The sequence below is a fragment of the Pseudophryne corroboree genome, chromosome 4, assembly GCF_028390025.1.
Source record: "Pseudophryne corroboree isolate aPseCor3 chromosome 4, aPseCor3.hap2, whole genome shotgun sequence".
Taxonomy (NCBI): Eukaryota; Metazoa; Chordata; class Amphibia; order Anura; family Myobatrachidae; genus Pseudophryne; species Pseudophryne corroboree.
In genome coordinates, this window is record NC_086447.1 from 944,396,295 (window position 1) to 944,423,463 (window position 27,169).

Consider the following 27,169-nt stretch of genomic DNA (forward strand, 5'->3'; position numbering starts at 1 on the left):
AGATGCTAAATTGTAAATCTCTTTATTTATATTCTGAATTTATTCCCAGTATTTGTTGGGCATCGTCCTGATGAGGACACACAACCAGATCCGTACCTGATGGGCTCATATGGTTCATCACAAATATAGAAGCCTCGTCTCTGCAGCTGGATAAGGTCTCCCTTTCTCAGACTCTTCAGGCAGGGGTCTCCCAGCATTACTTCTTCTTGCTGAAATAGATTACACACAAACATAAAGCCCAGCCAGCGCACCCGCGCGCCTCGCACCCAGCCAGCCCAGCCGCGCGCCTCGCACCCAGCCAGCCCAGCCGCGCGCCTCGCACCCAGCCAGCGCACCCGCGCGCCTCGCACCCAGCCAGCGCAGCCGCACGCCTCGCACCCATAAACATTACACGCACCGCAGAGGGTCGCCAGGCCCCGGGCACGCACCGCAGAGGGTCGCCAGGCCCCGGGCACGCACCGCAGAGGGTCGCCAGGCCCCACGCACGCACCGCAGAGGGTCGCCAGGCCCCACGCACGCACCGCAGAGGGTCGCCAGGCCCCACGCACGCACCGCAGAGGGTCGCCAGGCCCCACGCACGCACCGCAGAGGGCCGCCAGGCCCCACGCACGCACCGCAGAGGGCCGCCAGGCCCCACGCACGCACCGCAGAGGGCCGCCAGGCCCCACGCACGCACCGCAGAGGGTCGCCAGGCCCCACGCACGCACCGCAGAGGGCCGCCAGGCCCCGGGCACGCACCGCAGAGGGCCGCCAGGCCCCGGGCACGCACCGCAGAGGGCCGCCAGGCCCCGGGCACGCACCGCAGAGGGCCGCCAGGCCCGGGCACGCACCGCAGAGGGCCGCCAGGCCCCGGGCACGCACCGCAGAGGGCCGCCAGGCCCCGGGCACGCACCGCAGAGGGTCGCCAGGCCCCGGGCACGCACCGCAGAGGGTCGCCAGGCCCCGGGCACGCACCGCAGAGGGTCGCCAGGCCCCGGGCACGCACCTCAGAGGGTCGCCAGGCCCCGGGCACGCACCGCAGAGGGTCGCCAGGCCCCGGGCACGCACCTCAGAGGGTCGCCAGGCCCCGGGCACGCACCTCAGAGGGTCGCCAGGCCCCGGGCACGCACCGCAGAGGGTCGCCAGGCCCCGGGCACATTACACAGATTCACCTTGCTGCTTCTGTTGACATACTGCTTGAAGTCTTCCTCTCTCCCCAGCACTGGTTTAGTGATCAGATGGTCGTAGTTGACGCAGATTGTTGGGGTGAAGGGCGCTTTAGAGGTCTCTGCCAACCACGTAATCTTGGTGGTTTTCTTATAGTCCTTGTTGTCCAGGTTGAGTTTGGCATCCAGAGACTGTATTTTCCCGCTGGGGTCTCTGCAGGGGGAACACCATAAACACTAGATAAATGCATCTCAGCCGTATGGAGGCACAGTGGAGGCACAGTGGAGGCCTGTGCTGGGAACTCTCCTCACAAATATGCCTCTATACTTTCCTAGACAACACAGACATTAGAACTAATAACCACATTGAGGCACCTATGTCCTAGTGAGTGCCTCATGCCTCAGCTGATGGGAGGTACTTGCTACATGTATTACAATACAGACCATCATATAAACAACCTGTTTCTTACCGATGTATCTTGGTGATGATGATATTTCCCCAGTTAATAAAGGTGACCGTCTCCCCCTCAGACAACGTTTCTGCATCCGCTCCTTCTATGAGAACTCGGGGACCGTACCATACGGGCTTGGTACCCACCTCAGCGTTCTGCAGAACAGTTACAGGACAATCATCAGACACGTCACCTAATACGCCATCATCCCAGCTGTCACACTACCGCCGCGGTCATCCCCCAACGCTTACGTTTCACTTCACATTAGTGATGTCATAAATGCACCTTATGTTCAGAACACGCGACCAAACCTTATGTGGCTAGTACTGATTCCAGCAATCTCCCCCAACACAAGACATAAGTGACAACACACAGATCGCGACCTTCGGGTGCTTGGCGACTTCTGTCACTCCTTCCTCAGCCTCTGGGATGGTCACAGGAACAACGTGGCTCTTCAGCAAAGCGCTGTACCGTGGGGCTATAGGATCTATCACCTATCGGAGGCAAACACAAAACCAGGTGAGACTCCTAGTCTTCCAATGGAAACCTTGTAAAATAAGGAGGACGACATTAACTGGTCTTCTGTGTGTGTATATAGTGAGCGAATACTGCACGCGTGTGTGTGTATATAGTGAGCGAATACTGCACGCGTGTGTATATAGTGAGCGAATACTGCACGCATGTGTGTGTATATAGTGAGCGAATACTGCACGCATGTGTGTGTATATAGTGAGCGAATACTGCACGCGTGTGTGTATATAGTGAGCGAATACTGCACGCATGTGTGTGTATATAGTGAGCGAATACTGCACGCATGTGTGTGTATATAGTGAGCGAATACTGCACGCATGTGTGTGTATATAGTGAGCGAATACTGCACGCGCGTGTGTGTATATAGTGAGCGAATACTGCACGCATGTGTGTGTATATAGTGAGCGAATACTGCACGCATGTGTGTGTATATAGTGAGCGAATACTGCACGCATGTGTGTGTATATAGTGAGCGAATACTGCACGCATGTGTGTGTATATAGTGAGCGAATACTGCACGCATGTGTGTATATAGTGAGCGAATACTGCACGCATGTGTGTATATAGTGAGCGAATACTGCACGCATGTGTGTGTATATAGTGAGCGAATACTGCACGCATGTGTGTGTATATAGTGAGCGAATACTGCACGCATGTGTGTGTATATAGTGAGCAAATACTGCACGCATGTGTGTGTATATAGTGAGCAAATACTGCACGCATGTGTGTGTATATAGTGAGCGAATACTGCACGCGTGTGTGTGTATATAGTGAGCGAATACTGCACGCATGTGTGTATATAGTGAGCGAATACTGCACGCATGTGTGTGTATATAGTGAGCGAATACTGCACGCATGTGTGTGTATATAGTGAGCGAATACTGCACGCATGTGTGTGTATATAGTGAGCGAATACTGCACGCATGTGTGTATATAGTGAGCGAATACTGCACGCATGTGTGTGTATATAGTGAGCGAATACTGCACGCATGTGTGTGTATATAGTGAGCGAATACTGCACGCGTGTGTATATAGTGAGCGAATACTGCACGCATGTGTGTGTATATAGTGAGCGAATACTGCACGCATGTGTGTGTATATAGTGAGCGAATACTGCACGCATGTGTGTGTATATAGTGAGCGAATATTGCACGCATGAACTGGCCACGTCTGGCTGAGCGCAGGATTACAGTCTGCACTAGTGTAATGCCAGCAGCCGCTGTTCTGTAATACAGAGTATATGTCACACTGTAATTCAGCACTTAATTGTGAAGAAGTAAATGAAATCAGCCTCCAACAGGCACATACTAGTGTAGATCAAAAACGGAACGCAAAGCCCTTTCCCTCCCAGGGTCTGGTAATGTGCGCCCACCGTGATAACTGCGCACTGATGCCGGATATACTGTGCGCCCACCGTGATAACTGCGCACTGATGCCAGATATACTGTGCGCCCACCGTGATAACTGCGCACTGATGCCGGATATACTGTGCGCCCACCGTGATAACTGCGCACTGATGCCAGATATACTGTGCGCCCACCGTGATAACTGCGCACTGATGCCGGATATACTGTGCGCCCACCGTGATAACTGCGCACTGATGCCGGATATACTGTGCGCCCACCGTGATAACTGTGCACTGATGCCGGATATAATGTGCGCCCACTGTGATAACTGCACACTGATACCGGATATAATGTGCGCCCACCGTGTAAAAAGTAGCATTCACAGTTTTTTTCTAATTTTTACTGTATGTGTGTGGATATGTCTGTATACAAAGCACGACAGAACTTGTTTTGGGAAAATCAGAGAAAAAATGTGTATGCTACTTTTTACACAGATATACAATACAAGTGTCCTTTGCGGGAATCAAATCCTAGCTCATGGGTATGGTAACCATCGGTGATACCACTATGCCAAGAGCCACGGAGACAGATGACTGACACACAGTGATGTCACTCATTGGAATTTTTTTTTTATAACGCTGTGTCCCCCAACTCTATCGCTAATTGTAAGAGGTGTGTACAATCTGAACTGTGCTTTTCTCTGTGTAAGTCAGACGCTGAGCAAATCTTTTCTGCGTTCACATTTCTACTTAATGTAGAGATCATTTTATACAGCGCACCAGGGGGAGCTTTCAGTTGTAAGGCATGTTGTCACTGGGAGCCTGCCATTCCAGGGATTTCGTACTCCGCTCTGCAGTACTATTGTTTAAAAAAAAGAACTACTGTATTTACTGTGCACTGGCCCGCTTGTCAGGGCTTGTTACATTGTACAGTATTCTGTAGTGCCGTATCCCTCCACTGCTATTCAGCACTGTTCTGTAGATTTCATTAGTGGAATAATCGCCACCCAGTGGTGAAGCTGTGTATTGCATGCTGTGGATCCTCATGCCTTTTCATGCCTTACATCGCCAACCTGCGCTATTTGTATGGCGCGACTAGGATGCCTGTATGGCGCAGCAGCAGCAAAGATGAGCGTGGCTACATCTGTACACTAGGCAGTGTACGTACTCACAGAAGCGCAGGGGGAATGAGAACGGCCATTATTCTACCTGTATACACACCAGCCAGTGTACGTATGCACAGAAGCGTAGGGGGGAGTGAGAACGGGCATTATTCTACCTGTATACACCCCAGCCAGTGTACGTATGCACAGAAGCGCAGGGGGGAGTGAGAACTGTCATTATTCTACCTGTATACACACCAGCGGAGGCAGAGTGAGAACTGCCATTATTCTACCTGTATACACACCTGCCAGTGTACATATGCACAGAAGCACAGGCGGAGTGAGAACTGCCATTATTCTACCTGTATACACACCTGCCAGTGTACATATGCACAGAAGCACAGGCGGAGTGAGAACTGTCATTATTCTACCTGTATACACGCCAATGTAAGTACGCACAGAAGCGTAGGGGGAGCGAGAACGGCCATTATTCTACCTGTATACACGCCAGTGTATGTACGCACAGAAGCGTAGGGGGAGCGAGAACCGCCATTATTCTACCTGTATACACACCAGCCAGTGTATGTACGCACAGAAGCGTAGGGGGAGCGAGAACAGCCATTATTCTACCTGTATACACACCAGCCAGTGTACGTATTCACAGAAGCGTAGGGGGAGGGAGAACGGGCATTATTCTACCTGTATACAACCCAGCCAGTGTACGTATGCACAGAAGCGCAGGGGGGAGTGAGAACTGTCATTATTCTACCTGTATACACAACAGCCAGTGTACGTATGCACACAAGCGTAGGGGGGAGTGAGAAATACAATCAGCTGGAGCACAAAGCGCAAACAGTCAAATCTGCAGCTGCTCCGAATAATCAAGCATATTATTTATATCTCCCGAGAACTTATAAGAGATAATTCCCCTGGCAGGAGAAAATCATCAGCTCCACTTCTGAGTCACAATTACCTACACAAACCCTCACCGTATTCTATATGAGAGGTGATACCATGCTGAGACTTGCCGTGTCACACAGAAAAAAGAAAATGCAGGTGCACACTCCAAGTACTAAACACTGCTAATCAGAACAATTAGAATAGACTCTGCAATATAACAGAGTAAAACTGAGGTGCTTAGCATAATTTGGGCCCATCTACCGTTACCAGGTAACCTCATCAGGTGTTTCACTAACATTCCAAGGGCGGTATTCAAATGATATATCACACCCAATCTCCTTTCTAAAGCAATCTCCATTATCGCGCATATCGTGCCCATAGTAATCAGGTTTAGCTGCGTAGGTTGGGCGCCCTCGCTACCCTGGGGGTAGCGAGCTGAGATGATTATACCACACCCGTCACCAGAAACAGAACGGGTGTGGAAGGGGGTGAAAAGAATTGAATACTGCCCCTAAAATTCAAGTCCGGAGCACGGGACACCCCGGCCAGCACAATCGAACCACCCGAAGGCATCATAGTGAGAAGTAGCAGCTGAAGTGTTAAAAGGTGTTACATTAGTAAGAAGTTCCGATGTGTCTTTTTACAATGTTGCTGGGTTGCGTATGCAATGCAATATGCACATCCCAGGCCATCGGGGCCGTGCGTTCACAGTCTCCACTGCCCACTGGCCTAGCACTGCAGACCAGCGGCTGCGCATACTCACAGCATAGCGGGTTAGAGCGCTGCAGCGATGCGTACACATCGTGGGAGGAACCACAACAACAAAGGAAGAGGACACATCTGTAGCAGCTATGTATTAAAGAGTGTTACGTAGGTGAGGTAACAATTAGGGTGTTAAAAAATAAGAATTTACTTACCGATAATTCTATTTCTCGGAGTCCGTAGTGGATGCTGGGGTTCCTGAAAGGACCATGGGGAATAGCGGCTCCGCAGGAGACAGGGCACAAAAAGTAAAGCTTTAGGATCAGGTGGTGTGTACTGGCTCCTCCCCCTATGACCCTCCTCCAAGCCTCAGTTAGGATACTGTGCCCGGACAAGCGTACACAATAAGGAAGGATTTTGAATCCCGGGTAAGACTCATACCAGCCACACCAATCACACCGTACAACTTGTGATCTGAACCCAGTTAACAGTATGATAACAGCGGAGCCTCTGAAAGATGGCTCACAACAATAATAACCCGATTTTTGTAACTATGTACAAGTATTGCAGATAATCCGCACTTGGGATGGGCGCCCAGCATCCACTACGGACTCCGAGAAATAGAATTATCGGTAAGTAAATTCTTATTTTCTCTATCGTCCTAGTGGATGCTGGGGTTCCTGAAAGGACCATGGGGATTATACCAAAGCTCCCAAACGGGCGGGAGAGTGCGGATGACTCTGCAGCACCGAATGAGAGAACTCCAGGTCCTCCTTAGCCAGGGTATCAAATTTGTAGGATTTTACAAACGTGTTTGCCCCTGACTAAATAGCCGCTCGGCAAAGTTGTAAAGCCGAGACCCCTCGGGCAGCCGCCCAAGATGAGCCCACCTTCCTTGTGGAATGGGCATTTACATATTTTGGCTGTGGCAGGCCTGCCACAGAATGTGCAAGCTGAATTGTATTACACATCCAACTAGCAAAAGTCTGCTTAAAAGCAAGAGCACCCAGTTTGTTGGGTGCATACAGGATAACAGCAAGTCAGTTTTCCTGACTCCAGCCGTCCTGGAACCTATATTTTCAGGGCCCTGACCACATCTAGCAACTTGGAGTCCTCCAAGTCCCTAGTAGGCGCAAGACACCACAATAAGCTGGTTCAGGTGAAACACTGACACCACCTTAGGGAGAGAACTGAGGACGAGTCCGCAGCTCTGCCCTGTCCGAATGGACAAACAGATATGGGCTTTTTTGAGAAAAAAACCACCAATTTGATACTCGCCTGGTCCAGGCCAGGTCCAAGAGCATGTTCACTTTTCATGTGAGATGCTTCAAATCCACAGATTTGACTGGTTTTAAACCAATGTGATTTGAGGAATCCCAGAACTACGTTCAGATCCCACAGTGCCACTGGAGGCACAAAAGGGGGTTGTATATGCAATACTCCCTTGACAAACTTCTGGACTTCAGGAACTGAAGCCAATTCTTTCTGGAAGAAAAATCGACAGGGCCGAAATTTGAACCTTAATGGACCCCAATTTGAGGCCCATAGACACTCCTGTTTGCAAGAAATGCAGGAATCGACCGAGTTGAAATTTCTTCGTGGGGCCTTCCTGGCCTCACACCACGCAACATATTTTCGCCACATGTGGTGATAATGTTGTGCGGTCACCTCCTTTCTGGCTTTGACCAGGGTAGGAATGACCTCTTCCTGAATGCCTTTTCCCTTAGGATCCGGCGTTCCACCGCCATGCCGTCAAACGCAGCTGCGGTAAGTCTTGGAACAGACATGGTACTTGCTGAAACAAGTCCCTTCTTAGCGGCAGAGGCCATAAGTCCTCTGTGAGCATCTCTTGAAGTTCCGGGTACCAAGTCCTTCTTGGCCAATCCGGAGCCATGAGTATAGTTCTTACTCCTCTACGTCTTATAATTCTCAGTACCTTAGGTATGAAAAGCAGAGGATGGAACACATACACCGACTGGTACACCCACGGTGTTACCAGAACGTCCACAGCTATTGCCTGAGGGTCTCTTAACCTGGCGCAATAGCTGTCCCGTTTTTTGTTCAGACGGGACGCCATCATGTCCACCTTTGGTAATTCCCAACGGTTTACAATTATGTGGAAAACTTCCCCATGAAGTTCCCACTCTGCCGGGTGGAGGTCGTGCCTACTGAGGAAGTCTGCTTCCCAGTTTCCATTCCCGGAATGAAACACTGCTGACAGTGCTATCACATGATTTTCCGCCCAGCGAAAAGTCCTTGCAGTGCCACTGCCCTCCTGCTTCTTGTGCCGCCCTGTCTATTTACGTGGGCGACTGCCGTGATGTTTTATCCCACTGGATCAATACCGGCTGACCTTGAAGCAGAGGTCTTGCTAAGCTTAGAGCATTATAAATTTACCCTTAGCTATATTTATGTGGAGAAAAATCTCCAGACTTGATCACACTCCCTGGAAAAAAAATTTTCTTGTGTGACTGCTCCCCAGCCTCTCGGGCTGGCCTCCGTGGTCACCAACATCCAAAACTGAATGCCGAATCTGCGGCCCTCTAGAAGATGAGCACTCTGTAACCACCACAGGAGGGACACCCTTGTCCTTGGATATAGGGTTATCCGCTGATGCATCTGAAGATGCGATCCGGACCATTTGTCCAGCAGATCCCACTGAAAAGTTCTTGCATGAAATCTGCCGACTGGAATTGCTTCGAAGGAAGTCACCATTTTTTTTTTTTTTACCATGGCCCTTGTGCAATGATGCACTGATTTTAGGAGGTTCCTGACTAGCTCGGATAACTCCCTGGCTTTCTCTTCCGGGAGAAACACCTTTTTCTGGACTGTGTCCAGAATCATCCCTAAGCACAGGAGACTTGTTGTCGGGATCAGCTGCGATTTTGGAATCTTTAGAATCCACCCCTGCTGTTGTAACAGTATCCGAGATAGTGCTACTCCGACCTCCAACTGTTCCCTGGACTTTGCCCTTATCAGGAGATCGTCCAAGTAAGGGATAATTAAGACGCCTTTTCTTCGAAGAAGAACCATCATTTCGGCCATTACCTTGGTAAAGACCCGGGGTGCCGTAGACAATCCAAACGGCAGCGTCTGAAACTGATAGTGACAGTTCTGTACCACGAACCTGAGGTATCCTTAGTGACAAGGGCAAATTTGGGACATGGAGGTAAGCATCCCTGATGTCTCGGGACACCAGATAGTCCCCTTCTTCCCGGTTCGTTATCACTGCTCTGAGTGACTCCATCTTGATTTGAACCTTTGTAAGTGTTCAAATTTTTTTAGATTTAGAATAGGTCTCACCTAGCCTTCTGGCTTCAGTACCACAATATAGTGTGGAATAATACCCCTTTTCTTGTTGTAGGAGGGGTAATTTAATTATCACCTGCTGGGAATACAGCTCGTGAATTGTTTCCCATACTGCCTCCTTGTCGGAGGGAGACCTTGGTAAAGCAGACTTCAGGAGCCTGCGCAGGGGAAACGTCTCGACATTCCAAACTGTACCCCTGGGATACTACTTGTAGGATCCAGGGGTCCTGTACGGTCTCAGCGTCATGCTGAGAGCTTGTCAGAAGCGGTGGAACGCTTCTGTTCCTGGGAATGGGCTGCCTGCTGCAGTCTTCTTCCCTTTCCTCTATCCCTGGGCAGATATGACTCTTATAGGGACGAAAGGACTGAAGCTGAAAAGACGGTGTCTTTTTCTGCAGAGATGTGACTTAGGGTAAAAACGGTGGATTTTCCAGCAGTTGCCGTGGCCACCAGGTCCGATGGACCGACCCCAAATAACTCCTCTTCCTTTATACGGCAATACACCTTTGTGCCGTTTGGAATCTGCATCACCTGACCACTGTCGTGTCCATAAACATCTTCTGGCAGATATGGACATCGCACTTACTCTTGATGCCAGAGTGCAAATATCCCTCTGTGCATCTCGCATATATAGAAATACATCCTTTAAATGCTCTATAGTCAATAAAATACTGTCCCTGTCAAGGGTATCAATATTTTTAGTCAGGGAATCCGACCAAGCCACCCCAGCTCTGCACATCCAGGCTGAGGCGATCGCTGGTCGCAGTATAACACCAGTATGTGTGTATATACTTTTTATGATATTTTTCCAGCCTTGATAAGCGTGTGAGCGCCTTATCCACCCTAAGGGGTGTTTCCCAACGCGCCCTAACTTCTGGCGGGAAAGGGTATACCGCCCATATTTTCTATCGGGGGGAACCCACGCATCATCACACACTTCATTTAATTTATCTGATTCAGGAAAAACTACGGTAGTTTTTTCACATCCCACATAATACCCTTTTTTGTGGTACTTGTAGTATCAGAAATATGTAACCCCTCCTTCATTGCCCTTAACGTGTGGCCCTAATAAGGAATACGTTTGTTTATTCACCGTCGACACTGGATTCAGTGTCCCTGTCTGTGTCTGTGTCGACCGACTAAAGTAAACGGGCGTTTTAAAACCCTTGACGGTGTTTTTGAGACGTCTGGACCGGAACTAATTGTTTGTCGGCCGTCTCATGTCGTCAACCGACCTTGGCGCGTGTTGACATTATCACGTAATTCCCTAAATAAGCCATCCATTCCGGTGTCGACTCCCTAGAGAGTGACATCACCATTACAGGCAATTGCTCCGCCTCCTCACCAACATCGTCCTCATACATGTCGACACACACGTACCGACACACAGCACACACACAGGGAATGCTCTGATAGAGGACAGGACCCACTAGCCCTTTGGAGAGACAGAGGGAGAGTTTGCCAGCGCACACCAAAAACGCTATAATTATATAGGGACAACCTTATATAAGTGTTTTCCCTTATAGCATCTTTTTTATATATTTCTAACGCCAAATTAGTGCCCCCCCTCTCTGTTTTAACCCTGTTTCTGCAGTGCAGGGGAGAGCCTGGGAGCCTTCCCTCCAGCCTTTCTGTGAGGGAAAATGGCGCTGTGTGCTGAGGAGATAGGCCCCGCCCCTTTTTCGGCGGCCTCGTCTCCCGCTCTTAACGGATTCTGGCAGGGGTTAAATATCTCCATATAGCCCCCGGAGGCTATATGTGAGGTATTTTTAGCCAAAAAAGGTTTTCATTTGCCTCCCAGGGCGCCCCCCTCCCAGCGCCCTGCACCCTCAGTGACTGCCGTGTGAAGTGTGCTGAGAGGAAAATGGCGCACAGCAGACTGAGGAGTCTTCTGCCGCCGATTCTGGACCTCTTCTCGTTTCAGCATCTGCAAGGGGGCCGGCGGCGAGGCTCCGGTGACCATCCAGGCTGTACCTGTGATCGTCCCTCTGGAGCTAATGTCCAGTAGCCAAGAAGCCAATCCATCCTGCATGCAGGTGAGTTCACTTCTTCTCCCCTAAGTCCCTCGTTGCAGTGATCCTGTTGCCAGCAGGACTCACTGTAAAATAAAAAACCTAAGCTAAACTTTTCTAAGCAGCTCTTTAGGAGAGCCACCTAGATTGCACCCTTCTCGGCCGGGCACAAAAATCTAACTGAGGCTTGGAGGAGGGTCATAGGGGGAGGAGCCAGTGCACACCACCTGATCCTAAAGCTTTACTTTTTGTGCCCTGTCTCCTGCGGAGCCGCTATTCCCCATGGTCCTTTCAGGAACCCCAGCATCCACTAGGACGATAGAGAAAACGAGTTTTATGGTAAGAACTTACCCTTGTTAAAACTCTTTCTGCGAGGTACACTGGGCTCCACAAGTCTGGACAATGAGGTGTAGAGTAGGATCTTGATCCGAGGCACCAACAGGCTCAAAGCTTTGACTGTTCCCAGAATGCACAGCGCCGCCTCCTATATCACCCCGCCTCCCAGCACAGGAGCTCAGTTTTTAGTTAACCAGCCCAATGCAGTAGCAGGAAAAGAGACGACAACGGTTAGTAGCTACATACACCACACTCTCAAGACAGGAGAAGTGTCAGCGGCTAATGCCATACCAACCCAAAGAAGCTAAGTGCGTCAGGGTAGGCGCCTTGTGGAGCCCAGTGTACCTCGCAGAAAGAGTTTTAACAAGGTTAAGTTCTTACCATAAAACTCGTTTTCTGCTGCGGGGTACACTGGGCTCCACAAGTCTGGACAATGGGGATGTCCTAAAGCAGTTCCTTATGGGAGGGGACGCACTGTAGCGGGCACAAGAACCCGGCGTCCAAAGGAAGCATCCTGGGAAGCGGCAGTATCGAAGGCATAGAACCTTATGAACGTGTTCCCGGAGGACCACGTAGCCGCCTTGCACAATTGATCAAGGGTCGCACCACGTTGGGCCGCCCAAGAAGGTCCAACAGACCGAGTAGAATGGGCCGTAATGTGAGCAAGAGCTGACAGACCAGCCTTCACATAAGCATGCACAATCACCATTCTGATCCACCTGGCCAGGGTCTGCTTGTGAGCAGGCCAGCCACGTTTGTGAAATCCAAACAAAACAAAGAGAGAATCAGACTTTCGAATAGAAGCAGTTCTCTTCACATAGATACGGAGAGCCCGTACCACATCCAAAGACTGCTCTTTGGGAGACAAATCAGGAGAGACAAAAGCTGGAACCACAATCTCCTGATTAAGGTGGAACAAAGAAACCACCTTAGGTAAATATCCGGGACGAGTCCTAAGAACCGCCCGGCCACGGTGAAAAATCAGATATGGGGAACTACAAGACAAGGCACCCAAATCCCAAATCCGACACTTTTCTAGCCACTTAAGGTCAGCTGAACCAAGAGGTTCAAATGGAGGTTCCAGCAACGCCTCCAAAACCACAAAGTCCCAAGGAGCCACAGGTGGGACATAGGGAGGTTGGATACGCAACACACCCTGAGTGAAAGTATGAACATCAGGTAAAGTCGCAATTTTTCTCTGAAACCACACCGACAAGGCAGAAATATGAACCTTGAGGGAGGCCAGACGCAGGCCTAAATCTAGGCCCTGCTGTAGAAAAGCCAAAAGTTTGGCTGTACTAAACTTGGAAGCGTCATAATGGTTAGATGCGCACCAAACAAAGTAGGAATGCCAGACCCGATGGTAAATCCGGGCAGAGGCCGGTTTCCGGGCCCGCAACATAGTTTTAATGACCTCTTCAGAAAAACCCTTAGCTCTTAAGACGGAAGCTTCAAGAGCCACGCCGTCAAAGACAGCCGGGCTAGGTCCTGGTAGACACAGGGGCCCTGAACGAGGAGGTCTAGGCGTTGTGGAAGTAGAAGTGGACGCTCTGACGATAGGCCTTGCAGGTCTGAGAACCAGTGCCGTCTGGGCCACGCCGGAGTTATGAGAAGCAGATTTCCTTTTTCTTGCTTGAACTTCCGAATTACCCTGGGCAGGAGTGACACCGGAGGGAACACGTACGGCAGCCGAAACCTCCATGGCACTGCCAGCACATCCACGAATGCTGCTTGAGGATCCCTTGTCCTTGCTCCGAAGACTGGAACCTTGTGATTGTGTCGAGACGCCATCAGATCCGCATCTGGAAGAGCCCACCTTTCCACGAGGAGTTGAAACACTTCTGGATGGAGGCCCCACTCGCCGGCATGCACGTCCTGACGACTGAGAAAGTCCGCTTCCCAATTCAGGAGTCCCGGAATAAATATTGCCGATTTTGCCGGTAGATGGCGTTCTGCCCAACGTAGAATCCGTGAGGCTTCCTTCATTGCCAAACGGCTTCGAGTGCCGCCTTGATGATTTATGTAAGCCACTGTGGTGGCGTTGTCCGACTGTACTTGAACAGGACGGTTCTGAATCAAATGCTGGGCTAGGTTCAACGCATTGAAGACCACCCGCAATTCCAGAATGTTGATTGAGAGGAGAGATTCCTCCTTGGTCCACCGACCCTGCAAGGAGTGCTGCTCCAGCATCGCGCCCCAACCTCTTAGACTGGCATCTGTCGTCAACAGGACCCAGTTGGATATCCAGAAGGGACGGCCTCTGCACAATTGTCGGTCCTGGAGCCACCAGAGCAGCGACAGACGGACCTCAAAGAGATCATTTGAGACCTGATCCGGTGAGGCAGGCCGTCCCACTTGGCTAGAATCAGCTTCTGGAGGGGGCGAGAATGGAATTGAGCATACTCCACCATGTCGAATGCTGATACCATGAGGCCCAGCACCTGCATTGCCGAATGTATCGACACTTGTGGACGAGAAAGGAAGCAACGAATCCTGTCCTGAAGTTTCAGGACTTTCTCCTGAGACAAGAACAACCTCTGGTTGTGAGGGTCCAACAGCACTCCCAGATGCACCATGCTCTGAGCAGGGACCAGGGAGGATTTCTTCCAGTTGATGAGCCAACCGTTGACTTGTAGAAACCGGACCGTCATATCCAGATGACGCAGGAGAAGATCTGGGGAATTTGCCAGGATTAACAAGTCGTCCAGATACGGCAGTATCCTGACCCCTTGACGGCGGAGTACCACCGTCATCACCGCCATAACTTTGGTGAAGACTCGCGGAGCCGTTGTTAAACCAAAAGGTACCGCCCGAAACTGGTAATGGAGGTTGCCAATAGCGAACCTCAGGTATTGTTGATGTGACACTGCTATAGGAATATGCAGGTAAGCATCCTGTATGTCCAGGGAGACCATGTAGTCCCCAGGTTCCAAGGCCAGAACTATAGAGCGAAGGGTTTCCATACGGAACTTGGAAACCTTCACAAACTTGTTCAGCGCCTTGAGGTTGAGAATGGGCCGGGAGGACCCATTCGGTTTCGGGACTAGAAACAGCGGAGAATAGTACCCCCGGCCACTCTGAGCAAGAGGCACCTGTACTACGACTCATGTATCCAGGAGGGTCTGTACCACCGAATGCAGAGTGTTTGCCTTTGTCTGGTCCGACGGGACGTCTGTCTGGCAAAATCGATGAGGGGGTCGGTTTTTGAAGGCTATGGCGTAACTTCGAGTGACGACTTCCCGTACCCAGGCATCTGAAGTGGTCTTCAACCATTCCTGGGTATACCCTAGAAGCCGGCCCCCCACCCTGGGATCCCCCAGGGGGAGGCCCGCCCCGTCATGCGGCAGGCTCATCGGTCTTGGCTGCTGGCTGACGGGCAGCCCAGGCTCTTTTGGGCTTCGGCTTACCAGGTTTGGAAGTGCGGGCCTGCTTATGGTACGCCTGACCTTTTGCTTTACCTGAAGGACGAAAGGGGCGAAAGGACGTGCCTTTGGCCTTCGACACAGAAGGAGCTGTATTAGGCAGACAGGCAGTTTTGGCAGTAGCCAAGTCAGCCACTATCTTATTTAAGTCCTCCCCAAACAGAATATCCCCCTTGAAAGGGAGTACCTCCAGGGTTTTTCTAGAGTCCAGATCCACAGACCAGGATCTCAGCCACAATATCCTGCGAGCCAGGACTGACGTAGTAGAGGCCTTGGCTGCTAGGATACCGGCATCAGAAGCTGCCTCTTTAATATAGCGAGAAGCTGTGACAATATATGACAAGCATTGTCTAGCATGGTCAGAGGAGATTTCAGCTTCTAACTCCAAGGCCCATGCTTCAATAGCCTCTGCAGCCCATGTAGCTGCAATAGTGGGCCTTTGTGTAGCACCCGTGAGGGTGTAAATCGCTTTTAGACAACCCTCCACACGTTTATCCGTAGGCTCTTTTAGAGACGTGACGGTAGTGACAGGCAGAGCTGAGGAAACCACCATCCTAGCCACGTGTGAGTCTACTGGAGGAGGCGTTTCCCAATTCTTAGACAGCTCTGGCGCGAGGGGATAGCGAGCCAGCATCTTCTTTTGAGGCACAAACTTCGTACCCGGGTTTTCCCAGGGTTCCTGACGTATATCCACTAGGTGGTCAGTGAGGTAAAACTTGTTTAATCACCTTCTGACGCTTGAACCTATCTGGTTTCTTAGGAGGAACGGATGGCTCGGGATCATCCGTAATCTGCAGAATTAACTTAATAGCCTCCAAAAGATCAGGAACATCCACATGTGAACTACCCTCCCCATCAGCCATATCGGAGTCAGAACCTGAGGGGTCAGTGTATGTGCTGTCTTCATCAGACGGTGTGTCAGTGACAGCAGTGGATTGTGAGGAGATAAGCGCTCGCTTAGAGGACCTCTTGGACTTAGGCAAGCGTAGGTCAGACTTTTTAGTAGTCAGGGACTGGTTCAACTTCTTTAATTGAGCAGATAAATCGTCCGCCCACGGCGGGTTAGCTGCAGGGACCACATACGGTAGTACCGGCATTGGGGGTCCCATAGGGGGTGTTAGTTTATGAACTAGCGTATGCAGAAGCGTGGAAAAAGCGGCCCACGGTGGGTCAGTATGTGCCTCCGTTGCCACAGTCCCACTGGGGGGCAAGGAGCCCCCAGAACCAGAGCCCACAGCTGCTATATTCTCCTCATATGGCCCCGTGGCGTCAGCAACACCAGCAGTGTGTTCAGCCCTAGATCCGTTACCCTCAGAAGCAGACATGATATAACTTGCTGTATGAGGTAACACCGTACAATTATTAGCAGCACAATAACCCAAACCCAAACCCCTGCGCAGTGTAGTCAGCACCAGCAGAGATAAAGGAGAGATATGGTGACTAAATCACAGAGAAAAATACGTAATACAGTATATCTTTGTGAAAATCCTATATTAGATAACACCTGACGCACCAAGCCCCCTCAGGTTATGGAATATAGGGATAGCAAGTTGAGTGAAAGACACGAGATGGACACCACTCAGCTATCAATGCACACACATATAGTCACAGTCTGTACAATGCAGAGGTTATTACTAACAATAATACTGCACTGGACTAGCTTACACAGCTATATAACAATAGATATAACAGTACACAGTAAGAACTGGATGTATATCACAGGGTAATTGTACTATAAACCCTGACTAAATGCACTCTTTCTTACTAACACTGACTAAAAAGGCAGGTAGAATACTTAAGTGTCATGTAAAGTCACAGCGCTGACAACCAGGCGGCTTTACATAGGAGGATTTGCCCAAGCAGTCCCAGGAACAGTGAGCTGAGGGATAATGGCGCCGCAGACACTGACAGGGAGTGAGGGAGAGACAGATATGCAGCTCCAGGGCGGGAACACTTGCTGGAAATGGCGCCCTGTGGCTGGGGGAGGGGCTTCGGGTCTAAGCCTTATCCCCCTTGCTGGCAAATCCACAGGGTACTGCGGGCTACTGAAAAATGGCTTAGAGAGAAAACCTGACCTGCATCGATGCCCTGGTGATCTAGTCGGATCGCCTGTATCCACAGTGTCCACCGCCAGCGCGCGCGGCCCGCCTCCCACTGACCGCGCTGGATCGCGATAAAGACCGGGTCCCGCGAGCGGGACCCACTTACCACCTCCCGAAGCGCGGCCACGCGATCCTGGAGAGCCCCAGCCGTGTGTGTCTAACATGAAGAAAACCGGAGCCTCCGCTGTAGGTACCCGGCAACCAGGGCTCGGGAGTGTACAGCGCCGCTGGGGAGAGCTGGAGCTGCAGCAGTGAATGTCACAAGACATTTACCACCGCTGCTGCCCTTGAAGTCTTCACTTTTTACCTCATAAATAGCTTTTCTTAGGACTGCTTGGAGCAGCCCCTCTGTTATGTGCCTGCTTACTGCAGCACCAACTACAAAACTGAGCTCCTGTGCTGGGAGGCGGGGTTATAGAGGAGGCGGCGCTGTGCATTCTGGGAACAGTCAAAGCTTTGAGCCTGTTGGTGCCTCGGATCAAGATCCTACTCTACACCCCATTGTCCAGACTTGTGGAGCCCAGTGTACCCCGCAGCAGAAAGTGTTATATTAGTTAAAAAAAAAAATGTAGGTGCTAAAAATTCTATAATAATTGTTCCGATTAGCAGTGTTTCGTACTTAGAGTGTGCACCTGCATGTTCTCTTTTCTCTGTGTGGCACTACTGTATTCTGCCTGTGTGTGCCAACAACCCCCAGCCCTACTCTCTCTCAGTGTATCATTTCTCCTGGCATAAAGCTGGTCTGTGCACGAGTCGTAAGAAAACGGGCCTCTTACATAAACATGAACGCTGTGCAGATGACGGAAGTGCCGACACGGCCTGTAACCTGGATTCCCAGTATGTGGAGGTTGTCTGGCCAGTAACTGGCTGATATATAATCAATCACTGTGGTGCATGGTGCAGCAATGTTGTCACTGTGTCCCTGGCCCATAGTGAATGCAGGTGTCTAGATTGAGACCAGTTAGTGTCATCTGTGTAAATCAGAATAAAGAGACGAGACACGCAGGGGAGGGGAACATGCTGGACAAGCAGTGGCTGGATGACCATTCATGTATGAGATCAAGCAGAAAACAAAAAAATCAAACTATAGCAAGACAAAGGTAGGTCCAGGGGCCGGCTGGGCTGACGAACAGGCAACGCTGCAAACGCAGGAGAGGTCAGCGAACCTGCGCACCCCGCCATCAGCCAGCCCGCCCCCGGACACAACACAATCACAAACCCCTGGACTAGCAGCATTCAGGGTGTTAGGGGCTTACGGAGGACTAGATGGTCTCCTATTTATCACATAACACAAGAGATTATCGCTCTGCACACGCTACAAGACCAACCAAATTCTTACAGCTTGAATATTGTGGGACAGGAGTAAGAGGCTGCAGAACTCGCGTTACACAAGGTGCATTTACTGCATCATCTAATGGCCAGAAATACTGACTGCATGCTGACGTGGTCTGCGGAGTCACAAGACCTTTCCATGGATGGTCTACCACCCCACAATACCTCAGTAATGTCACTAGTCCCTAATGATGGACAACCTGGACCCACTAACCAGTTATCAGCTGGAAGAGCATGCTGAGGCTTGTAGTTCCATGAAACATATTATAGAGCCACAATTTGCAAAGCTCCGAGGTACATCTGAGAACGTGACTTCAGGGAAGAGATACACATTATGATCAGTTCTCTGTACTGGGGATGGAAGGACGATGCCGATATACAGTAATGCTATGTCCAGACAGATCTGATCAGAACACTGCTCTCCAACAGAGTACCACTTACCCCTACAGCGCCCCAGCCACTGCATCCTCCCAGCGCCCCAGTCACTGCATCCTCCCAGCACTCCAGTCACTGCATCCTCCCAGCGCCCCAGCCACTGCATCCTCCCAGAGTACAGCGCCCCAGTCACTGCATCCTCCCAGCGCCCCAGCCACTGCATCCTCCCAGCGCCCCATCCACTGCATCCTCCCAGAGGACAGCGCCCCATCCACTGCATCCTCCCAGCGCCCCAGTCACTGCATCCTCCCAGCGCCCCAGTCACTGCATCCTCCCAGAGCCCCAGCCACTGCATCTTCCCAGCGCCCCAGTCACTGCATCCTCCCAGCGCCCCAGCCACTGCATCTTCCCAGCGCCCCAGTCACTGCATCCTCCCAGAGTACAGCGCCCCAGTCACTGCATCCTCCCAGCATCCCAGTCACTGCATCCTCCCAGAGTACAGCGCCCCAGTCACTGCATCCTCCCAGCACCCCAGTCACTGCATCCTCACAGCGCCCCAGTCACTGCATCCTCCCAGAGTACAGCGCCCCAGTCACTGCATCCTCCCAGCGCCCCAGTCACTGCATCCTCCCAGAGTACAGCGCCCCAGTCACTGCATCCTCCCAGCGCCCCAGTCACTGCATCCTCCCAGAGTACAGCGCCCCAGTCACTGCATCCTCCCAGAGTACAGCGCCCCAGTCACTGCATCCTCCCAGCATCCCAGTCACTGCATCCTCCCAGAGTACAGCGCCCCAGTCACTGCATCCTCCCAGCATCCCAGTCACTGCATCCTCCCAGAGTACAGCGCCCCAGTCATTGCATCCTCCCAGCGCCCCAGTCACTGCATCCTCCCAGCGCCCCAGTCACTGCATCCTCCCAGAGTACAGCGCCCCAGTCACTGCGTCCTCCCAGCGCCCCAGTCACTGCGTCCTCCCAGCGCCCCAGTCACTGCGTCCTCCCAGAGCCCCAGTCACTGCGTCCTCCCAGCGCCCCAGTCACTGCGTCCTCCCAGCGCCCCAGTCACTGCATCCTCCCAGAGTACAGCGCCCCAGTCACTGCATCCTCCCAGAGTACAGCGCCCCAGTCACTGCATCCTCCCAACGTCCCAGTCACTGCGTCCTCCCAGAGCCCCAGTCACTGCGTACTCCCAGAGCCCCAGTCACTGCGTACTCCCAGAGCCCCAGTCACTGCGTACTCCCAGCGCCCCAGTCACTGCATCCTCCCAGCGCCCCAGTCACTGCATCCTCCCAGCGCCCCAGTCACTGCATCCTCCCAGAGTACAGAGCCCCAGTCACTTCATCCTCTCAGAGTACAGCGCCCCAGTCACTGCATCCTCCCAACGTCCCAGTCACTGCATCCTCCCAGCGCCCCAGTCACTGCGTCCTCCCAGAGCCCGTCACTGCGTCCTCCCAGCGCCCCAGTCACTGCGTCCTCCCAGAGCCCCAGTCACTGCATCCTCCCAGAGCCCCAGTCACTGCATCCTCCCAGCGCCCCAGTCACTGCATCCTCCCAGCGCCCCAGTCACTGCATCCTCCCAGAGTACAGCGCCCCAGTCACTGCATCCTCCCAGAGTACAGCGCCCCAGTCACTGCTTCCTCCCAACGCCCCAGTCACTGCATCCTCCCAGAGTACAGCGCCCCAGTCACTGCATCCTCCCAGAGAACAGCGCCCCAGTCACTGCATCCTCCCAGAGAACAGCGCCCCAGTCACTGCATCCTCCCAATGCCCAAGTCACTGCATCCTCCCAACGCACCAGTCACTGCATCCTCCAAACGCCCCAGTCACTGCATCCTCCCAGAGTACAGCGCCCCAGTCACTGCATCCTCCCAGAGTACAGCGCCCTATAGCGCCCCAGTCACTGCATCCTCCCAACGCCCCAGTCACTGCATCCTCCCAGAGTACAGCGCCCTATAGCGCCCCAGTCACTGCATCCTCCCAACGCCCCAGTCACTGAATCCTCCCAGCGCCCCAGTCACTGCATCCTCCCAGCGCCCCAGTCACTGCATCCTCCCAGCGGCCCAGTCACTGCATCCTCCCAGCGCCCCAGTCACTGCGTCCTCCCAGCGCCCCAGTCACTGCGTCCTCCCAGCGCCCCAGTCACTGCGTCCTCCCAGAGCCCCAGTCACTGCGTCCTCCCAGCGCCCCAGTCACTGCGTCCTCCCAGCGCCCCAGTCACTGCGTCCTCCCAGCGCCCCAGTCACTGCATCCTCCCAGAGTACAGCGCCCCAGTCACTGCATCCTCCCAGAGTACAGCGGCCCAGTCACTGCATCCTCCCAGCGCCCCAGTCACTGCATCCTCCCAGCGCCCCAGTCACTGCATCTTCCCAACGCCCCAGTCACTGCATCTTCCCAACGCCCCAGTCACTGCATCCTCCCAGAGTACAGCGCCCCAGTCACTGCATCCTCCCAGAGTACAGCGGCCCAGTCACTGCATCCTCCCAGCGCCCCAGTCACTGCATCCTCCCAGCGCCCCAGTCACTGCATCTTCCCAACGCCCCAGTCACTGCATCTTCCCAACGCCCCAGTCACTGCATCCTCCCAGAGTACAGCGGCCCAGTCACTGCATCCTCCCAGCGCCCCAGTCACTGCATCCTCCCAACGCCCCAGTCACTGCATACTCCCAGAGTACAGCGCCCCAGTCACTGCATCCTCCCAGAGTACAGCGCCCCAGTCACTGCATCCTCCCAGCACCCCAGTCACTGCATCCTCGCAGAGTACAGCGCCCCAGTCACTGCATCCTCCCATCGCCCCAGTCACTGCATCTTCCCAGCGCCCCAGTCACTGCATCTTCCCAACGTCCCAGTCACTGCATCCTCCCAACGCCCCAATCACTGCATCCTCCCAACGCCCCAGTCACTGCATCCTCCCAGAGTACAGCGCCCCAGTCACTGCATCCTCCCAGAGTACAGCGCCCCAGCCACTGCATCCTCCCAGAGCCCCAGTCACTGCATCCTCCCAGAGCCCCAGTCACTGCATCCTCCCAACGTCCCAGTCACTGCATCCTCCCAACGCCCCAATCACTGCATCCTCCCAACGCCCCAATCACTGCATCCTCCCAACGCCCCAGTCACTGCATCCTCCCAGAGTACAGCACACTATAGCGCCCCAGTCACTGCATCCTCCCAGCGCCCCAGTCACTGCATCCTCCCAGAGCCCCAGTCACTGCGTCCTCCCAGAGCCCCAGTCACTGCGTCCTCCCAGCGTCCCAGTCACTGCGTCCTCCCAGCGTCCCAGTCACTGCGTCCTCCCAGAGCCCCAGTCACTGCATCCTCCCAGAGCCCCAGTCACTGCATCCTCCCAGAGCCCCAGTCACTGCATCCTCCCAGCGCCCCAGTCACTGCATCCTCCCAGCGCCCCAGTCACTGCATCCTCCCAGAGTACAGCGCCCCAGTCACTGCATCCTCCCAGAGTACAGCGCCGCAGTCACTGCTTCCTCCCAACGCCCCAGTCACTGCATCCTCCCAGAGTACAGCGCCCCAGTCACTGCATCCTCCCAGAGAACAGCGCCCCAGTCACTGCATCCTCCCAATGCCCAAGTCACTGCATCCTCCCAACGCCCCAGTCACTGCATCCTCCCAAAGTACAGCGCCCCAGTCACTGCATCCTCCCAGAGTACAGCGCCCCAGTCACTGCATCCTCCCAGAGTACAGCGCCCCAGTCACTGCATAATCCCAAAGCCCCAGTCACTGCATCCTCCCAACGCCCCAGTCACTGCATCCTCCCAACGCCCCAGTCACTGCATCCTCCCAGAGTACAGTGCCCCAGTCACTGCATCCTCCCAACGCCCCAGTCACTGCATCCTCCCAACGCCAGAGTCACTGCATCCTCCCAACGCCCCAGTCACTGCATCCTCCCAACGCCAGAGTCACTGCATCCTCCCAGCGCCCCTGTCACTGCATCCTCCAAACGCACCAGTCACTGCATCCTCCAAACGCACCAGTCACTGCATCCTCCAAACGCACCAGTCACTGCATCCTCCCAGCACCCCAGTCACTGCATCCTCCCAGCACCCCAGTCACTGCATCCTCCCAGCACCCCAGTCACTGCATCCTCCCAGCGCCCCAGTCACTGCATCCTCCCAGCGCCCCAGTCACTGCATTCTCCCAGAGTACAGCACCCTATAGCGCCACAGTCACTGCATCCTCCCAGAGTACAGCGCCCCAGTCACTGCATCCTCCCAGAGTACAGCGCACTATAGCGACCCAGTCACTGCATCCTCCCAGAGTACAGCGCCCCAGTCACTGCATCCTCCCAGAGTACAGCGCCCTATAGCGCCCCAGTCACTGCATCCTCCCAGAGTACAGCGCCCTATAGCGCCCCAGTCACTGCATCCTCCCAACGCCCCAGTCACTGCATCCTCCCAGAGTACAGCGTCCTATAGCGCCCCAGTCACTGCATCCTCCCAACGCCCCAGTCACTGCATCCTCCCAGCGCCCCAGTCACTGCATCCTCCCAGCGCCCCAGTCACTGCATCCTCCCAGCGCCCCAGTCACTGCATCCTTCCAGTGGCCCAGTCACTGCATCCTCCCAGCGGCCCAGTCACTGCATCCTCCCAGGCCCAGTCACTGCATCTTCCCAACGCCCCAGTCACTGCATCCTCCCAGAGTACAGCGGCCTATAGCGCCCCAGTCACTGCATCCTCCCAACGCCCCAGTCACTGCATCCTCCCAGCGCCCCAGTCACTGCATCCTCCCAGCACCCCAGTCACTGCATCCTCCCAGAGTACAGAGAACAGACCTGGCAGATTCCGCAGGGAACACACCAGCTGCTCGGTAATTCTCACTACCAGACCGGACACAGTGTTTCCTGATTCAGATGTGACGGAGGGCGGGTTGCTGTGGCGATGCACAGATACGGCAATACAGCTGGAGGTGTCCGATATAAGCAGCCGCCTCCTGCACGCATGTGTGATCCAGTGCGGCATCCGAGGACGCAGCATCAGAGCACATGCGACACTATCGGCCAGCTGTGAAACCCATGATATGACACAAGCCGGCTGCAGCATCGAACTGTCTTCCAACAGACTTCCCGACCTCAGCACAACTGCGGCCGTCGCCTCCCCAAACAGCTGGAGAAACAGACGACTGCAGCCGCAGTGCGTCTAACAGCGCAGGACTCATAGTGCACATGCGCAAAGTACCGGGATCTGAATCGGGCCAATAAGTGACTTACGGCCTAATTCAGGTAATCGCCATCCAACTGAAAATTTTGCGTTCGCCTGGCAGGCCCGACCTGCGCTTGCGCCGCATTTACTGCAGGTGCCCCAAAGTAAATACAAACGCATCTGCCTGATTGACAGGCAGCGGCGTCGGCGAGGTGGGAGGGGGGCTGCAATGCTCCATTTCCAAGGGAGAGACAGAGCGTTGAGGGGGCCGGGAAAAAAGGGGATTCCGGAAGAGGTCATCCCTACTTTAATAAAGGCTAGGAAGGAGGTGACGGTAAAACATCACCGTATCTGGCGAAAGTATGTGTCTTGGTGTGAGACCAAGAATGCACCTACGGAAGATTTTCATCTGGGTCGTTTTCTCCACTTTCTACAGACAGGAGTGGATATGGGTCTGAGATTAGGCTCGGTTAAGGTACAGATTTCGGCCCTCTCGATTTTCTTTCAGAAGGAATTGGCTTCTCTTCCAGAAGTCCAGACGTTTGTAAAGGGAGTACTGCACATCCAGCCCCCTTTTGTGCCTCCAGTGGCACCATGGGACCTGAACGTGGTGTTGCAGTTCCTAAAATCACACTGGTTTGAACCGCTTAACAAGGTTGAGTTGAAATTTCTTACTTGGAAGGTGGTCATGTTGTTGGCCTTGGCATCAGCAAGGCGAGTGTCAGAATTGGCGGCTTTGTCACACAAAAGCCCCTATTTGATTTTTCATGTGGATCGAGCTGAATTGAGGACACGTCCGCAATTTTTGCCTAAAGTGGTTTCTTCATTCCATATGAATCAACCTATTGTGGTGCCTGTGGCTACTGGTGACCTGGAGGATTCCAGATCCCTGGACGTAGTCAGGGCCTTAAAGATTTATGTAGCTAGGACGGCTAGAATTAGGAAAACAGAGGCTCTGTTTGTCCTGTATGCTGCCAATAAGATTTGGCGCACCTGCTTCGAAGCAGACTATTGCTCGCTGGATCTGTAATACGAATCAGCAGGCTCATTCTACGGCTGGATTGCCGGTACCAAATTCGGTTAAAGCCCATTCCACTAGGAAGGTGGGCTCTTCTTGGGCGGCTGCCCGAGGCGTCTCGGCTTTACAACTTTGCCGAGCAGCTACTTGGTCGGGTTCAAACACTTTTTCAAAATTCTACAAGTTTGATACCCTGGCTGATGAGGACCTAGCGTTTGCTCAGTCGGTGCTGCAGAGTCATACGCACTCTCCCGCCCGATTGGATGCTTTGGTATAAACCCCATGGTCCTTACGGAGTCCCCAGCATCCTCTAGGACGTAAGATAAAATATGATTTTAAACCTACCGGTAAATCTATTTCTCCTAGTCCGTAGAGGATGCTGGGCACCCGTCCCAGTGCGGAAACTCTGCAAGACTTGTATATAGTTGTTGCTTACATAAGGGTTATGTTACAGTTGACATCGGTCTTGGACCGTTACTGTTTTTGTTCATACGGTTAACTGGTTATGTATGTTCCAGGTTACACGGTATGATTGGTGTGGGCTGGTATGAATCTTGCCCTTGGATTTCTAAATCCTGCCTTGTATTGTCCATCTCCTCTGGGCACAGTTCTCTAACTGAGGTCTGGAGGAGGAGCATAGAGGGAGGAGCCAGTGCACACCCATAGGAAAAGTTCTTTTTAGGTGCCCTATCTCCTGCAGAGCCCGTCTATACCCCATTGTCCTTACGGAGTTCCCAGCATCCTCTACGGACTAGGAGAAATAGATTTACCGGTAGGTTTAAAATCTTATTTCGCTAGGATTCGGCGTTCAACCGCCATGCCGTCAAACGTAACCGCGGTAAGTCTTGAAATACACAGGGCCCCTGCTGCAACAGGTCTTCCCTCAGAGGAAGAGGCCAGGAGTCTCCTGTGAGCATCTCTTGAAGATCCGAGTACCAGGCCCTTCGAGGCCAGTCTGGGACAACGAGTATTGTCTGTACTCTTCTTCGTCTTATGATCCTCAACACTTTCGTGATGAGAGGAAGAGGAGGAAACACGTAGACCGATTTGAACACCCACGGTGTTACCAGAGCGTCTACTGCTAATGCCTGAGGGTCCCGAGACCTGGCACAATACCTCCGAAGCTTTTTGTTGAGACGTGACGCCATCATGTCTATTTTAGGAGTTCCCCAAAGACGCGTTACGTCTGCAAAGACTTCTTGATGAAGTCCCCACTCTCCTGGATGGAGATCGTGTCTGCTGAGGAAATCTGCTTCCCAGTTGTCCACTCCCGGAATGAAGACAGCCGACAGAGCGCTTACATGATTTTCCGCCCAGAGAAGGATCCTTGTGGCTTCCGCCATCGCGACTCTGCTTCTTGTCCCGCCTTGGCGGTTCACATGAGCCACTGCTGTGACATTGTCTGATTGAATCAGAACCGGTAGGTTTCGAAGAAGACTCTCTGCTTGTCGAAGGCCGTTGTAAATGGCCCTCAGTTCCAACACATTGATGTGCAGACAGGACTCCTAGTCTGACCAAAGACCCTGAAAATGTTTTCCCTGTGTGACCGCTCCCCATCCTCGGAGGCTCGCGTCCGTGGTAACCAGGATCCAATCCTGAATTCCGAACCTGCGACCCTCCAGGAGGTGAGCACTTTGCAACCACCACAGGAGGGACACTCTGGTTCCTGGGGACAGAGTTATTTTCCGATGTAAATGCAGATGGGACCCGGACCACTTGTCCAGAAGGTCCCATTGAAAAGTCCTTGCATGGAACCTTCCGAAGGGAATGGCCTCGTAGGCCGCCACCATTTTCCCCAGAACTCGAGTGCATTGGTGAACTGACACCCCTTTCGGTTTTAGCAGTTCTCTGACCATGTTCTGGATGTCTTGGGCTTTCTCTATTGGGAGGAAGACCTTCACTTGTTCCGTATCCAGTATCATACCTAGGAACGGCAGTCGAG

At 52.9% G+C, this 27,169-nt stretch overlaps 1 protein-coding gene across 5 annotated transcripts in view; it reads right to left on the reverse strand.

The window, feature by feature from the left end:
• EPRS1 (glutamyl-prolyl-tRNA synthetase 1) overlaps positions 1–27,169 on the reverse strand; it is a 362,185-nt gene that overhangs the window by 244,940 nt on the left and 90,076 nt on the right. For all 5 annotated transcript variants that reach the window (XM_063919127.1, XM_063919126.1, XM_063919129.1 and 2 more), the window contains 4 exons: positions 1,981–2,091; positions 1,616–1,752; positions 1,152–1,359; positions 97–209 (listed from right to left, as the gene is read on the reverse strand). In XM_063919127.1, the coding sequence (XP_063775197.1) occupies positions 97–209; positions 1,152–1,359; positions 1,616–1,752; positions 1,981–2,091 (569 nt within the window). The remainder of the gene's footprint in view (positions 1–96; positions 210–1,151; positions 1,360–1,615; positions 1,753–1,980; positions 2,092–27,169) is intronic.